Source organism: Thunnus maccoyii, chromosome 6 (assembly GCF_910596095.1).
Source record: "Thunnus maccoyii chromosome 6, fThuMac1.1, whole genome shotgun sequence".
Taxonomy (NCBI): Eukaryota; Metazoa; Chordata; class Actinopteri; order Scombriformes; family Scombridae; genus Thunnus; species Thunnus maccoyii.
Genome location: NC_056538.1, coordinates 33,874,080 through 33,890,774, shown reverse-complemented (window position 1 = coordinate 33,890,774; position 16,695 = coordinate 33,874,080). Strand labels below are relative to the sequence as shown.

General features: G+C 38.2%; 1 protein-coding gene across 3 annotated transcripts; it reads right to left on the bottom strand.

Moving 5' to 3' along the window:
- Positions 1–790: 790 nt before the first annotated feature.
- On the bottom strand, positions 791–14,499 carry LOC121898383 (AP-2 complex subunit mu-B-like). Of its 3 annotated transcripts, XM_042413406.1 has the most exons (13): positions 14,338–14,499; positions 14,181–14,182; positions 11,636–11,750; positions 8,751–9,016; positions 8,385–8,467; positions 7,609–7,614; positions 7,080–7,215; positions 5,526–5,670; positions 5,167–5,286; positions 4,927–5,062; positions 3,469–3,566; positions 2,081–2,192; positions 791–1,630 (listed from the first exon to the last, which is right to left on the bottom strand). In XM_042413406.1, the coding sequence occupies exons 3-13, from the start codon at positions 11,707–11,709 to the stop codon at positions 1,496–1,498; spliced, it is 1,311 nt and encodes a 436-aa protein (XP_042269340.1). In that variant the 5' UTR covers positions 11,710–11,750; positions 14,181–14,182; positions 14,338–14,499; the 3' UTR covers positions 791–1,495. The 3 variants fall into 3 exon arrangements, with proteins under 3 accessions (XP_042269340.1, XP_042269339.1, XP_042269338.1); XM_042413405.1 differs by lacking the exon at positions 14,181–14,182 and having other exon boundaries at positions 14,331–14,499; XM_042413404.1 differs by lacking the exon at positions 14,181–14,182 and having other exon boundaries at positions 14,338–14,498.
- Between the last annotated feature and the right edge of the window lie 2,196 nt (positions 14,500–16,695).

Genomic DNA, 16,695 nt, shown 5'->3' with positions numbered 1-16,695 from the left:
TAATTCTCATTCTGCAGTGTACCAAACTCAAACATTCTACCAATATCCAAAACATTTTGAGTAAAATAAAACATATCATGTATTCTCTCTCTTTACTGTGTGTGCCGCAAATAACTCATTCACTCACCAAAAAGCCATGCACACATGCACATTTCTAAAAATGCTATTGAATTATTAAATAATTGTATTTACATTGTTTAAAAAACTACAATGTTCATGTTTATTTTATTGATGAATTATTCTGACAACAGCAAAATAGGGCTCTTTTATTATCTTTACCCCCTTTATTGTTATTCTAGCTAACCCTGTAGCAGCTCATCCAGCCACACCTCTGGGTAGGTACTTAGCTTACCTCTGAAGAAAAGAAGCACAAATGTCTCTGGGGCCACAAAGAAATTTTGACAGAAGCACAGAGGCAGCACACTGATGATGTCAGAGGGCTGTGATTGGTTGATCGCGATGTTGATCCAGGACCGCAATGTGGATGTTGATCCAGGATCACGTCCTACTTGGCTAAATCACGTTGTGCGCCCGTTCAACGCTGCTTGCAGCTTTAATTCATTTCAGAGCTTTTATCAGCAGATACCGATGACGTGCCGCTAATATTGTGCATCCCTAATCTGAACGCTGCGATGGAAGAGACACAACTCAAGGAAATCTGACCTTAGGTACAAAGAAGTTAAGTTGGTCTTAAATTTGATCGCTGACCTGGAAATCTGAAATATTCCTTCTTCATTTTACACGTCATAAAATGAACAATTTTACCTGCACTGAGGAGGAAACACCAGAGTCAGTCTGACTGATTTTATTGAGAAAACAGAAAATTTGGCAAAATGACGTCAGACATTGAAACAAACTGCAGCTTTAACTCAACATGAAATATTGATCTGCTATTGAACACACACACACAAACTTACTATACACACACACACACACACACACAGTCACGCGCACACACTGATATTCTTATAACATGACTGAGTTCATTCAGAACTTCTTTTCACTGAACACAAATCACTTATTAGACTCTTATTAGTATTGATCGTCAATCAGCTGACAGGTTTGGATACAAAAACAGTAAAAAAAAAACAAAACAAAAATTAAAAAAAACAAACATCTGTTGAGTGACTGAGGCATGCTGGGTAATCACAGGAGGACTCACAGAGCTTCAAACATGACATTTAAAGGGCCGCACCGATCAATTAACGGGTCCTGTTGGTCCTCAGCCTCTATGATGTCATCTGTCACCTGATGATGTCACAGCGACGTCATCAGGCTTCTAACAGAAGTTACAAACTGGAGGTGTGCAGTTTGAAAGATGAAGCTGTTTACTTAATGACAGACCCTGTCCAGGTGCATTATGGGAAATGTAGTGTGGGTGATCCACAGAAACACAGACACACGTTTCTAACTCAGCTGCTCTTTGAATTAAACACACAAATGTTGTATTTGATGAATAAACGCGTCGTCGTCGTCAGAAGAAGAAGTCGAGTCATCAGCAGCGAGTCTCGTAGATGCCGCTGCGACCGATGTAACGAACCCATTTGATGACATCATGATCGCTGTAGTTCAACTTCGGCTCGAAGACCTTCAGATATCGAACCTTCAACCCCGATGGAGCGAAGGGAACCTGAGGAAGAGGAGGAGGAGGAGGAGGAGGAGGAGGAGGAGGAATTTTATAGTGTTAGCATTTAAAAAGTAAAGTTAGCGTAACTCTGTAGCTCCTCCTCTCAGCTCCAGGCTACATTAGCTGCTACTAGCACAACACACCACAATCTCCCACCCAGCTGTTGGTGCATCATGGGTAATGTAGGCAGCAGGTTTTGAGAAAGAAGAAGAATGTGTTGAGTAAAAGAGACGATATCTCTGGTTCTGCTGCATCAGTTTTCATCTTTTTTTAAAAAAATGAGAAACACTGAAGAACTTTAAATAAAGATTTTTTAAATCATGCAGATATATTCCAGTAGAGAATATAAATATAGAGCTGGAAATGTCTCTGCAGGTTTATTTTAAATAAAAATATAAATATAAAATGATCAGTGGTGATGAGGACAGTAGTTTAACAGCTGTGTGTACTGACCTCAAAGTTCATGGAGATGGGGGGTCGAGCCCACTTCTTCTTGTCGTTGGTGGGCAGCAGCTCGATCTCTGCACTGATCTGAGACTCCTTCATCCCCGCCATCCTCTTAATCCTGACGGCACAAATACACACACGTTACTAACGTCTCTTCTTCTACAGAAACAACACGGAAGAGAAAATACATCCAGTAAATCTTTTAAATGTCCTGCTTGGAATTAATTTCTAAGACTAAAAAATCAATGTTTGTGATGGAAAATATGATTATGATAAAAAAAAGTAAACAAATAGTGTTCGAGATCACACATGATGTTTGTACACGATGACATCATCAGACATAAGTCAACACTAGTCAGTTAAAGCTGCAACTAACCGTTATTCACATTATTGATTATTTTTTAATTAATTTTTGTCTATAAAATATCAAAATAGTGAAAAACATCTGTTATCAAAATAGTTGGTGATTAATTTTCTGTCGATCGACTAATCGATTAATTGACTAATTGTTGCAACATGTTCAGCTTCTGCATTAAAGGATCAGTTTAGAGGAACAGGAGGTCCGCGGGCCGCTGTTTGCCCACCGCTGCTGTAACACCTTGATGCAGATCAATAAATCCATCTCAGAGATTTGACTTGAGCTGATGATGTAATGCAGCAGCAGCAGTGTTAGCGTTAGCGTTAGCGCCGATGCCCTCTCTGTCAGCACAGACGCGTTTGATTGCAGCTCAGAGGTCAAACTATCGGATCTGTTCAGGATGAATTGATCAACTTCACGGAGAGACAGACAGAGTTTCAGTCAGCTGAAACAACTAATGGATCAATAGATTAGTTGATCCATCAGCAGACAGACTATTGTGATGGCTGATTAATAGCGATGGGTACAAATAACAGACTGATTACTAATCAGACGTGTACCTGGCAGATATTGATTATTTGATCTGGAATCGAGTAGATGACACGACTTACATCTGTGAACATCAACATCCTTATTGATTCATCGTTGACGTCGTTTTTCCAAGTAAACACTGATCGTTTAAAGCTTCTTTGTCGCACGTTAGTAAACTGAATATTTTGGGGTTTTGGAAAATTAATCAAACAAAACAAGTTATCTGAAGACGAGTCAAAATGATGAATAGATTATTGAGGAACAGATTAACTGATGATGTAATAACTGTTGGTAGCAGCCGGATGTCGACTAAGATAATAATCAATATCTGACGACTGGCCGTGGTATATTTGATATCATGACACGTAGTGCGTCTTTGTCTCGTTTGTTTCATGTGAACAAAAAGTGATCAGTTCGTCATCTGTTTGTCCGCTGACGGAGGAAGTTCATGAACTTCCTGTATTTATCTTAAATAAAGTCGAAGCAGACAGGAAGCAGCGCTTACTTCCAGACGATGGCGTTCTCGCTGGCTTTATATTTGGCTTTTCCCTTCATACAGATGAGTTGAACCCCGCTGGTGTTGAGGGGGGTCGGCACACGAACCTGCAGAGGAGGAGGAGGAGGAGGAGGAGGAGGAAGGTTCAACGTAATCAATCATTTATTTTACTGTGTTTTAAAAATGTTATTTATCTAGTTTTTTTATTTTAAAATCGGTTTTATTACATTTTAATGTGTATTAGTCTCAAATTGTTTGAACTGTTTACATTGTGAAGCGTTAACATGTACGAAAGCTGCTGTACAAATAAAGTTTAATTGATTGACAGTGCAGATCAATCTCTGCTCATACAGGTTTTATATGAAAACGTGTCTCTGTCACATCTTTTATCTTCTCTAATCATTCATGGTGGTTTTTGCCAAGAAGAATATTTTAGAAACGTGGATCCAAACTATCAAGAAACTAAATTATTTGATCATTTTGAAGAAAAATGAAATGAAAATAAAAGACTAAAGAATAAATCATCTAATTTATTTACAACATGTTTTATCTGTTTCATTACTACTGTTGTTTATATTTCTAATAATCAGTTATCCCGACCAGCGCTGGCTGTGGGAGCAGAAGTTTCCTCGTCACCAGAGGAGCGAATGTTTGGTGCAAATTAGACCTAAAACACAGCCGAGTTTCCATCAACGTACTTTATGTTCATGTTGAAGCTTTGCAGTAGAAAAGGTTGCTGAATCAGATCTGACGTAGTGAACGTTTAACTGACATGACTGATGTTGGAGCTTTATTCTGATGTTTTCTTTTGATACCGTGAACGTCAACAGTTTGAAATAAAGAACTGAAGAGACGCAACAGTAGATCAGTAAAGATGAACACTCCTTTTTAACGCTACTGTTACGTTTTTAATGCTAATGTTACGTTTTTAACGCTAATGTTACATTTTTAACGCTAATGTTAGGTTTTCAAACGCTAATGTTAAGTTTTTAACGCTAATGTTACGTTTCTCACACTACTGTTACGTTTTTAATGCTAATGTTATGTTTTTAATGCTAATGTTACATTTTTAACGCTAATGTTACATTTTTAACGCTAATGTTAAGTTTTTAACGCTAATGTTACATTTTTAATGCTAATGTTACGTTTTTAACGCTAATGTTACGTTTTTAACGCTAGTGTTACATTTTTAACGCTAATGTTACATTTTTAACGCTAATGTTAAGTTTTAAAGCTAATGTTACATTTTTAATGCTAATGTTAAGTTTTTAACGCTAATGTTACATTTTTAACGCTAATGTTACATTTTTAATGCTAATGTTAGGTTTTCAAACGCTAATGTTAAGTTTTTAACGCTAATGTTACGTTTTTAATGCTAATGTTACGTTTTTAACGCTAATGTTACATTTTTAACGCTAATGTTACATTTTTAACGCTAAGGTTACGTTTTTAACGCTGGCTGTCTACCTCGATCTTCTGGGCCAACAGCGATGACTTGAAGTTGGACTTGATAACGACTTTGACCTCCAGTTTGGTGCGACCGACTTCTCTGACCAGAGGAATGACTCTGAAGGGCAGGATGATGTCTTTGGTGGTTCGATATCTGCAGACACACACACACACACAAATACACACACACTCTGTAAAACACACACACACTGGCTCATTCTTTAATTAATCATGTGACGGAGATGCGTGACCTCTGACCTCATGAGCTCATAATCTCCGTCGGGCGGGATGAAGCTGATGCTGCGCTCCGAGTCGAACTTGCTGAGACGAACACACTGGTGGAAGGTGCAGTCATCGATCGCTATCGACTGTTTCCCACTGAGGACAGAGACGTCGGCTCAGTTCACAATTACTACTGATAATCTATTAATCGACAGGATATGATCAAATACATCGATCACAATCAGAATCTGTGTTTGTGTCAGCTTCAGATACGTTTTAAACAGCTTTAAAGAAGCAGAAAAACAAACAAGAACAGATCATCAACCATCTAATCTGCTGCGAGCAGGACTCAGGTGAAGGTGAGGCGGTGCAGGTGGTGCAGCGTGACCTCTGACCTCTTGCCGGCTTCCTCAGAGCTCCCTCCCTTCCCCTGCTTGTCGATGACGATCTTGTCGTTCATCCCGAACTTGCACTCAGGCATCCCGCTCAGGTAACTCTTCATCACCACCCGGCCGGACACGTGAGCACTGAGCACCTGACCTGTACACACACACACACACACACACACACACACACACACACACACACACACACACACACACACACACACACACACACACACACACACACACGTTGGTGTGATGGCGCCCTCTTGTGGCTCAGTGATATAAACACACAGTCTCTCACCATCATATCTGTTCATGTTTTAATTATTTACTCTATTTTTACTAAATACTACAATACCCATGAGCCTCAGCGGCTGTTGCTATTGATTGAATTCATCCAAAATGGACCCAGAGTTCAAAAGTTAATTGATTTCAGCTTCAGCTCATCATCAATCACAGAACATGACGCTCTGTGATTGGATGTTTCCTGCTGAAATGCATCTTGGGAGTTGTAGTTAACTTCTCTCCTTCAGTTTTTCTGTCCACAGTGTTGAAGCTTCGACGTTTTATCAAAGATATTTTCTAATACAGTTGTTCATCTTTTGTTCTGATGATTTCAGTCACACAGCTGCTCTAAACCTCAATAATCAATAATTACATCTGATCATATATCTATTGATATATTAAATTTCTTTACACAACTCATGTAAGTGCATCATTAAGTTTTAAAATGTGTTATTTTAGCAGTGATGAATCTGGAGGAAGTCTGAAGAACATTAAGTATATTAATGTTTAAGTTTCTGCATCTTCACCAAGTTAAATTTAACACTTTTAATACATTTTTAATACAACATAGAACACAATTTAATACGTTTGACGGTCACAGTATGAAAGATGTCAATAAGAACCTTTAGTGACGTTAAGTCCTAGAATTATTTACCAGGTACAATATGAAATAAAAGTCCATTAATTTAAATGTATTTCACATATTTGTCATTATTTCCTGGATGTTTATGACAATCATTCACAAAAATATAACTAATAACTCATTAAATCAGGAGCTGGATGTGGATACGCTGCAGAAACAGAATGGATGGATGGATGAATGGATAGATAGATAGATGACTGGATGGAAAGATAGATAGATAGATAGATAGATAGATAGCTTTCCAAAGATGTTTGTTTTTTACTCATTTTACTAGCTTGTGGGTTGAATTTTAGCAGTAATGTATCAAGTGACTGAGACGGGCGAGTAAATCATAGACGGATGTAATGGAGAGAGAGAGAGTCATTTTTCAAAATAAAACATCATTCAGACTTAGATAACAAATAAAAGGGAAATAACGTTATTTATTCTTTCTGTGCGGCCTGGTACCAAATGACCTACGGACCGGTACTGGTCCGCGGCCCGGGGGTTGGGGACCACTGTTGTATATGACTGGACCGTGTACGAAACACTACAGGTGCTGCTAATTTCAAACGACACATACAGGAAGTGGCGACTCGTGGCCGAGGTCGGTCGGGGACAGACCGTGGCGACGGAGCGTTGGAGATGTGTCGTACCTTGTGGTGACATCAGCAGGTTGACGCTCTCCAGCACGTCCAGGAAGAGTTCGTTACGTCTGTATTTGATTCCCTCTCTCCTCCAACCGATCTGACCCGTCACCTGACTGGTGATCTGAGACTGCTCCTCTTTGGACTGGTGGGGGGTGTGGGGGGGAGGGGTGTCAGTGTGTTTATCATCATCAGAGGAGTAAATGAGAGATTCCTCTGGTATGAACACATGTAACCGTGTTTCTAATCATCCTTACAAAGAGATCTTTACACTGAGAGATGTGTCCTCATGTTTCAAATTATTCATCCAACGTTTAACTGAAACTAAAATAAAGTCAGTTTCCATCTGAACATTTGACTGTTAAATTAACACTTTGATTCTCTGATCTGAACTTCAGACACCAATAAAAAGATACTAAATGTTAAAACATCAGAATAATAAGCTGTATAATCATTTATAATAATAAATAATAATGATTTTTTTAAACGTGTGTGTGTGTGTGTGTGTGTGTGTGTGTGTGTGTGTGTGTGGACTCACATGATGCTGCAGGTCCAGACGAGCAGGAAAACAGAGGAAACAGGAAACAGTTTATGAGACATAAAGAGTTTCTGCAGCTTCAGAGTCACATGTAAAAAAACCTTTTAAACACCACACAGAATGTCATTTAATACCTGTTTCACCAAAGTATTACAGTGCGAATTATTTATTATTATATCACATTTTTTGCGTACCTCCCAGCTGCACATATATAATAATAATAATTCCTGATGACATGATTCATTTAATTAACACGACTTGGACACAGATAAGCAGCAGATGATTGGATTAAACACTGATTCATTCATTTAATTTAAGTTGCAACAGTTAGTCAACGGGAACTTTATCTGCAACTATTTTCATTATCAATTAATCATTTCTGTGATTTTTTTTAAAGCAAAAATGCCAAAAAAATTCTTTGTTTCCAGCTTCTCAAACGTGACGATTTGCTGTTTTTCTTTGTCGTATGAGACAATAAACTCAATAAAGTTTTGGACTTTTAGTCAAACAAAACAAGCAAATCAAATCCGTCACTGTGGCCTCCGAGAAATATAAAAACAACCATATTTTCTCTATTTTTTAACATTTCATTGATGATGATAAATGGTGATAAAAGGCTCAGAAAAACAGTTTGAAAGAATTCTGATTGATCATCTGGGGATCATGAACTGGTTCCAGTTTCTCAGGTGTGATTTGGCGTCTGCGACAGTAAACTGAATGTTTCCGAGTCGTTTTACAAACAGATTGATTAACTGTGTCATGAGTTGAGAGGCTACCTGACTCTTGATGCCTTGTTGGGTGATGAAGGTTTTCAGAGCTCCGGTCTCTGAGTTTTGAGGGTAACCGAAGTCCAGAATCTCTGCGGGACGGAAACTCACGTCAACAAACAAACAAACAAACAAACAAACAAACCTTAACAGACACCACAGAAGAAGAACAGCTCTTCACACTCAGTCCTCCGGCAGAGGCGTCTCCCGTCAGCGCTGTATTTTCTTTAGGTTTTGATTTTCTCATCCAACGCTTACAAAAATCAAAACCTAAAAAAACAACAGAGCAGCGGAGCGAAGGCGGCGTGAGGCGGCGGGCCAGATGACACTTCCTGTTAAAAAAAAAAACACTCCTCTGAACCAATCAGACTGTACCGTCCAGCAGCTCGTAGATGAGGACGAAGTTGTTCTTGACGTTCTCCTCGCTGATCTTGCCGAAGTAGGCGGTCATGACGTCGCACATCTTGTAGAGGAACTCGAACACCATGGCGGCGTTGACGTTCTGCTTGGTGACGGCGGCCAGCCAGATGTTGGAGCGTTTGACGTGGAAGAAGCTGGTTCGGGCGATGTTGGTGACCGGCGAGCGGACCTGCTGCCGGGCGTGGATGACGTTGACCCGGAACGCGTCCACCGCATTTCTCCTGGAGGACGAAACGAGGACGAGACGGTCAAAATGTGATTTAATGTTTTCCTGTAGAGGATTAATCAATTAATCAATTATTACTATTAAATTCATCAACCACTATTCTGATAATGGATTTATAGATGATTCCAGCTCGTTAAATGTGAATATTTTCTGGTTTCTTTGGTCCTTTATGACAATAAACTGAACATCTTTGAGTTCTGGACTGTTGGTCAAACTAAATAAGACGTCTGCTTTGACTCTGCGAGATTATTAACAGACATTTTCACTATTTTCTGACATCTGGTAGACAAAACAATTCATTGATTAATTGGATAAATAATCAGCGGATGAATCGATAATAAAAGACGATCGTTAGTTGCGGTCTGATTCCTCTGACGTCCTTCGGCAGCCTGTTATCTGCACAGACGGCGGTGACCTCATCACTGAGGTTTTCATGTTCCGTCATCGCTGCAGGGCTCTGTGCTACGCTGCTGTTGCCTAGCAACAGGCTCCCTGCATCACAGCGACTGAGATTCAGGCTGCAGCACGAATCTCTGCAGCGTCGAGAGAGAGAGAGAGAGAGAGAAAGAGAGAGAGAGAGAGAGAGAGAGAGAGAAAGAGAGAGAGAGAGAGAGAGAGAGAGAGAGAGAGACCTCCATCTGACTGAACAGCAGCGGTGGAAGAAGTACTCAGATCCTTTACTACAGTAAAAGTACATAAGTATTATGAGCTTGATGTAGTTAAAGTATTGCAGTAAAAGTACATAAGTATTATGAGCTTGATGTAGTTAAAGTATTGCAGTAAAAGTACATAAGTATTATGAGCTTGATGTAGTTAAAGTATTGCAGTAAAAGTACATAAGTATTATGAGCTTGATGTAGTTAAAGTATTGCAGTAAAAGTACATAAGTATTATGAGCTTGATGTAGTTAAAGTATTGCAGTAAAAGTAGTGGTTTGGTCCCTCTGACTGATATATTATTATATATGACATCATTAGATTATTAATAGTGAAGCATCAGTGTTAGAGCAGCATGTTACTGTTGTAGCTGCTGGAGGTGGAGCTAGTTTACACTACTTTATATACAGTTAGCTAGTTTAGTCCAGTGGTTCCCAACCTAGGGGTCGGGGCCCCTCCAAAGGGTCAGCAGATAAATCTGAGGGGTGGTGAGATGATTAATGGGAGAGGAAAGAAGAAAAAACAAAGTTCTGATACACAAATCTGTTTTCAGTTTTTGGACTTTTTCTCTAATCTTTGATTTTTGCTGAAATATTGGATCATTTGAACATTTATTGAAATGAAAGCATGTGAGAAGTTTAGAGGGAAAAATCACTATTTGGTGGAGCTGTTAACAACTCATAGACATGTGAAATGTGACCCCGACTACACACTGCTTTTTGTAAGACGTCAAAAGCCAAAAAGGTTGGAAACCACTGGTTTCATCTTTAACAATGTGTTGTATTTTAAAAGCTTGTTATATTATCCATTGTGTCAAATCTTCATCTGAAAAGTAACTAAAGCTGTCAAATAAATGTAGTGGAGTAGAAAGTACAATATTTCCCTCTGAAATGTAGAAAGTAGCATCACATGGAAATACTCAAGTAAAGTACAAGTACCTCTAAACTGTACTGTAGTACAGTACTTGAGTAAATGTACTTAGTTACTTTCCAGCTGTGTCTGAGACAGTCTGTCAGCTCTTTCCTCTTCAATCTGTATACATTTGATTCTGTAAATCGTTTCTGTGATGAGACTCATGTTTGTCTCTAAATACAAACTCTTCTCATATTTCCTCCAGTCGTTCATGTCAGTTTTGCGTCTGTGAGCAGATTTTGACCCACTGAGATGATATTAAGGCTCATTTTCTTACTCGTGTGTCTTTATTCCTGTTTCTGTTCTTTCTGTACATGTTGCCGATGTGTCCGACCGTCATCCATCAGTCCCGTCAGAACATGACGGTTTACCTTGAACTGTGTGATCCAGATGTATGAACGATGCACGAAAACCACACACACACACACCGTTTCACACACACAAACGTGACTTCAGACCAGCGTTCATGTTTTCCCGTAGCGAGCTGCAGGTTACATGATGAGGTGGACGTATATACAGTCTACATTTATAAACTTCATATTGATTCATTTTATCATTCTTTCACTGTTAATATTCTTTTTTATTTGTGACTCGTTTTATAAAGTCAGTTTGGACACAAACAAACTGCTCATTGATTATATTTCTGAGGTTGATAAGCTGCAGTGACTGTTGGATTTTAATACATTTACACGTCAAACTGTCAATCAAAGGCAAATTTATAAACTTATTACTGATTAATTACTTGTGTGTGATCAATGTTATCATTCTTCTTCATTATTCTTTTAATTTACATAAGAAGTATGACTTCACTGATGATATATATGTATATATAACACATAAAAACATTCACTGTAAGACTAAAATTTTGACTTTTCATGTCTGCAGTGAGTCTAAAGGTTGTGACTGTATGTGCATCCATGTATGAACACAATATTGTTCCAGATCAATAAAAGTTCCCTGTTCATTGATTCTTCCGTCTAAACATTTTAAACAGATGTTCGGGTCTTCACAGACAGGTTTTATACCGACTCGTCTGCAGGACTCACCCGATGTCATCGCGGTACACCCGAGAGATCAACACCTCCCCCTTGTGGTTGTAGATGAAGAGTCCTCCGATCATGGCCGACACCGTCAGTCAGAGCTGCTCATAACGAAGACTCGCTGCAGACAGACAGGAAGAGGAGACTTTCATACAGCTGGGAGCTCCGAGTCCACGTCAAAAAAAGTTGTTTCAGTTAAACTCGGAAACGCTGTCGTATCGCTGACAGAACAGATGGTGGCAGTAGCGCGGCGTTTCATTGGAAGAGGAAGAAGAAGAAACACAATAACAACAATGGCGGACGGCTTCATGCGAATGTTGTTCTCTTTATTGTCTACTTTGAGTTAAACATAGTTATCCGCCACCTTTCTCTGCTCAAACTGTTGGAATCTGCTCCTGATAAACTAAATGTCGGGAAGCCGCCACAGAAACAGAAACATTATACCGTTTCTTCTTCGCTGGTTTTCTGTGGCTGACTTGTTCGCCTGTCCTTTGCACATGCCCAGTAGAAGGAGAATGACCTGTTTTTGATGTGGACGCATGTTGTTTTTGCACAACAACACGACAACAGCGTTTTAGAATTTAGCAGCTTTATGTTGACGTCGTCTCGGTTCGTTCGGCTGCTCCGTAAACAGAAACACCAGCTGCAGTTACAACCAGCAACCACAGGTGTCGCCAAATCCACCAGGACTGAAATCTGAAGGATTATAACGAATCCGATCAATATTTTAATTTCGAAAAATCTGCCGTTATCTTTTATGTCCTCTTTTGACATTTTTTTGGTTTGTACACAACAGAAACTGCACACAGAAGAAGAAATCAAAACTTATTATTCCTTTAAATTATAACTTACTATAATTGGTGGATCAACCTTTACAGAAATTTAAGACATCACTAAGTATTATAAGATTTCTATTACCGAAAATATTACATATTTTTCTATCATATCAAAACGAGGCCCTTAAAAACGTCATTATGTGTTTTGAGAAGATGAATAACATCAACAATCAGTAGCTGACAATATTCTGGTTTTAACATGTTCACTTTGAGTTTCATCAGCAGATAAAATACCATAAACAATAATAATAATAATAATAATAATAATAATAATAATAATAATAATAATAATAATAATAATAATTAGACCACGACACATATGAACACAGCCATCCTTCCCACACATTTTAAATTGGTTATATAACTGACACTAACACTAATTATATGGAAGCACATTTCTGGTAGTAAAAAATAAAATGAAATAAAATAAACTTAAGGGAATACAAAAGGTAAAAGGTCAAAATTATAAAACACAATGTCAAATTTGTACTTTTTAATGATAGTATTAGAACATTTTTTTTTCCTGGCAGAAATTGACTTCCATACAATTAAGTCATATATATATATATATATATATATATATATATATATATATATATATATATATATATATGTATATATATATATATATATATATATACATATACATATACATATATATATATATATATATATATATATATATACATATACATATACATATATATATATATATATATATATATATATATACATATATATATATATATATATATATATATATATATATATATATATATATATATACATATATATATATATATATATATATATATATATATATATACATATACATATACATATACATATATATATATATATATATATATATATATATACATATATATATATATATATATATATACATATATATACATATATATATATATATATATATATATATATACATATACATATACATATATATATATATATATATATATATATATATATATATATATATATACATATATATAATTATTTGTCACGTTAAAATAGCTGATTTTAACTCAGCACCGTCCACTTGAAATGATTTGTCCCTTTAACATTACAGCTGCTAGTTAGCATGCTAGCTATGCTGATGCTATCCATCTGGGTGTCCGATTTAATAATAATAATAATAAGATTTTTTTAAAAACTAACCAGAGTCAACAATTATAGATTAAATGTGGAAGCTAACGCTGTTGTCCTGCTCGCAGCTTTAACTGTGTTTGACAGTCCGAACTCCGTTTAGAAAACAGTCATTTTAACGGGGATTCAATAAGCGACGCGGCTGCACACACAGACCATCAGGACATTTAACCGGTCGGTAACGTCGGTGTCTTTTTGTACTTTCGGCATAAAGAAAAACAAACACGGAGCACTTAAATCGATAATATTTCAATTTTCCACCGTTAGGATCGAATCACAGTCACCTATTGTCTAACGTTACCGCCCAGTCACGTACGTTACGATGTAGCCACATATAACGTTAATTCTCGATAAAACAATAAGTTATTTGGCTGAAAAGTTGCGGTTTTATTTAACATATATGCTACTTATATGTGCCGAATTGAAGGGTGGTTCCTCCTGACTCATATAAGATATTAGATCACGACTATAACAGGATGTACTGATATTGATAAGCAATACATCACTGAAAAGCCAGATTTTTTTAAAGGCGCTTCGTAGACGACAGCTAGCTAGTAGCAACGCCTGCTAACGTTACCGCAGCGATCAGACGGCGACGACTCCGCCGCGGTCACTCCGCCGCTGCTGCAGTGCCGACAGACGGACACACAGACACAGAGACACCCGGTGGGGTTTACGGTCCTCCGTGTTCTTACCACTCACAGAGAGAGAGAGAGAGGACCGCTGAGAGAACCGCCCGGGCCCTGCCGTCACTCCATCACGACATTTGACCGTGAAAACCGGACTCTCCCGTCTCCTCCGGTCGGAGGCAAGATGTCGGCGGCAGCAGCGGACTGTCAGCTGACGGCAGCCCGGCGGCCGCGTCCCATTCAGATCAGCCGTCTCCTTCACTGCGACTACCACACTTCTTTATTATCACCGGTTTATTCCAATGTTTCGGTTTAACTGACACTAACTAAATATAAATGTAATCAACTACTGTACGTAGGTACAGTTTGTACTTTACTTGAGTATTTCCATGTGATGCTACTTTCTACATTTCAGAGGGAAATATTGTACTTTCTACTCCACTACATTTATTTGACAGCTTTAGTTACTTTTCAGATGAAGATTTGACACAATGGATAATATAACAAGCTTTTAAAATACAACACATTGTTAAAGATGAAACCAGTGGTTTCCACCTTTTTGGCTTTTGACGTCTTACAAAAAGCAGTGTGTAGTCGGGGTCACATTTCACATGTCTATGAGTTGTTAACAGCTCCACCAAATAGTGATTTTTCCCTCTAAACTTCTCACATGCTTTCATTTCAATAAATGTTCAAATGATCCAATATTTCAGCAAAAATCAAAGATTAGAGAAAAAGTCCAAAAACTGAAAACAGATTTGTGTATCAGAACTTTGTTTTTTCTTCTTTCTTCTCCCATTAATCATCTCACCACCCCTCAGATTTATCTGCTGACCCTTTGGAGGGGCCCCACCCCTAGGTTGGGAACCACTGGACTAAACTAGCTAACTGTATATAAAGTAGTGTAAACTAGCTCCACCTCCAGCAGCTACAACAGTAACATGCTGCTCTAACACTGATGCTTCACTATTAATAATCTAATGATGTCATATATAATAATATATCAGTCAGAGGGACCGAACCACTACTTTTACTGCAATACTTTAACTACATCAAGCTCATAATACTTATGTACTTTTACTGCAATACTTTAACTACATCAAGCTCATAATACTTATGTACTTTTACTGTAGTAGGATTTTTACTTGTAATAGAGTATTTTAATATTGTTGTATTGGTAGTTTTACTGCAGTAAAGTATCTCAGTTCTTCTTCCACCACTGTCTGACACACTGACAGGAAACCAGCTGCTGCTCTCCAGTCCTGACTGCTCACTGAGGCTGAGGCAGCAGGGCTGTGGATTGGGACGCAGCCCTCCCTCCTCCTCCTCTTCCCTCCTCCTCCTCTCTCTCCTCCTCCTCCTCCTCCTCCGTGTCTCAGGAGAAAGGAAGCAGTGAGCTCTGCACATGAATCATCATCATTCACGCACAGCAGGCCTCGGTCAGATCACGCCGGCCTGATGCTGTCTGTGATTCACTGAAAACAGCCTCTAATGCAGCAAAGCACCTTCATAATCCGAGTTTCAGAGCTGGATGAAGCCTGGTGGCCTCAACTCTACGATAAGGCTCTGGACGGATCCAGTATCAAAATCTTGTTTCATGTTTCAGTTCTCTGCATACATGCTGCATATTCCTCAATTAAACTGTGTTTAATCAGGGGGTTTACTAGCAGAAGCTGTGGCAGGTTTGAGTCTGTAGCAGCAGAGGAAGAAATACTGAGATCCTTTACTGCAGTAAAAGTAGTCTGACTGATATATTATTATATATGACATCATTAGATTATTAATAGTGAAGCATCAGTGTTAGAGCAGCATGTTACTGTTGTAGCTGCTGGAGGTGGAGCTAGTTTACACTACTTTATATACAGTTAGCTAGTTTAGTCCAGTGGTTCCCAACCTAGGGGTCGGGCCCCTCCAAAGGGTCAGCAGATAAATCTGAGGGGTGGTGAGATGATTAATGGGAGAGGAAAGAAGAAAAAACAAAGTTCTGATACACAAATCTGTTTTCAGTTTTTGGACTTTTTCTCTAATCTTTGATTTTTGCTGAAATATTGGATCATTTGAACATTTATTGAAATGAAAGCATGTGAGAAGTTTAGAGGGAAAAATCACTATTTGGTGGAGCTGTTAACAACTCATAGACATGTGAAATGTGACCCCGACTACACACTGCTTTTTGTAAGACGTCAAAAGCCAAAAAGGTTGGAAACCACTGGTTTCATCTTTAACAATGTGTTGTATTTTAAAAGCTTGTTATATTATCCATTGTGTCAAATCTTCATCTGAAAAGTAACTAAAGCTGTCAAATAAATGTAGTGGAGTAGAAAGTACAATATTTCCCTCTGAAATGTAGAAAGTAGCATCACATGGAAATACTCAAGTAAAGTACAAGTACCTCTAAACTGTACTGTAGTACAGTAGTTAGTTACTTTTC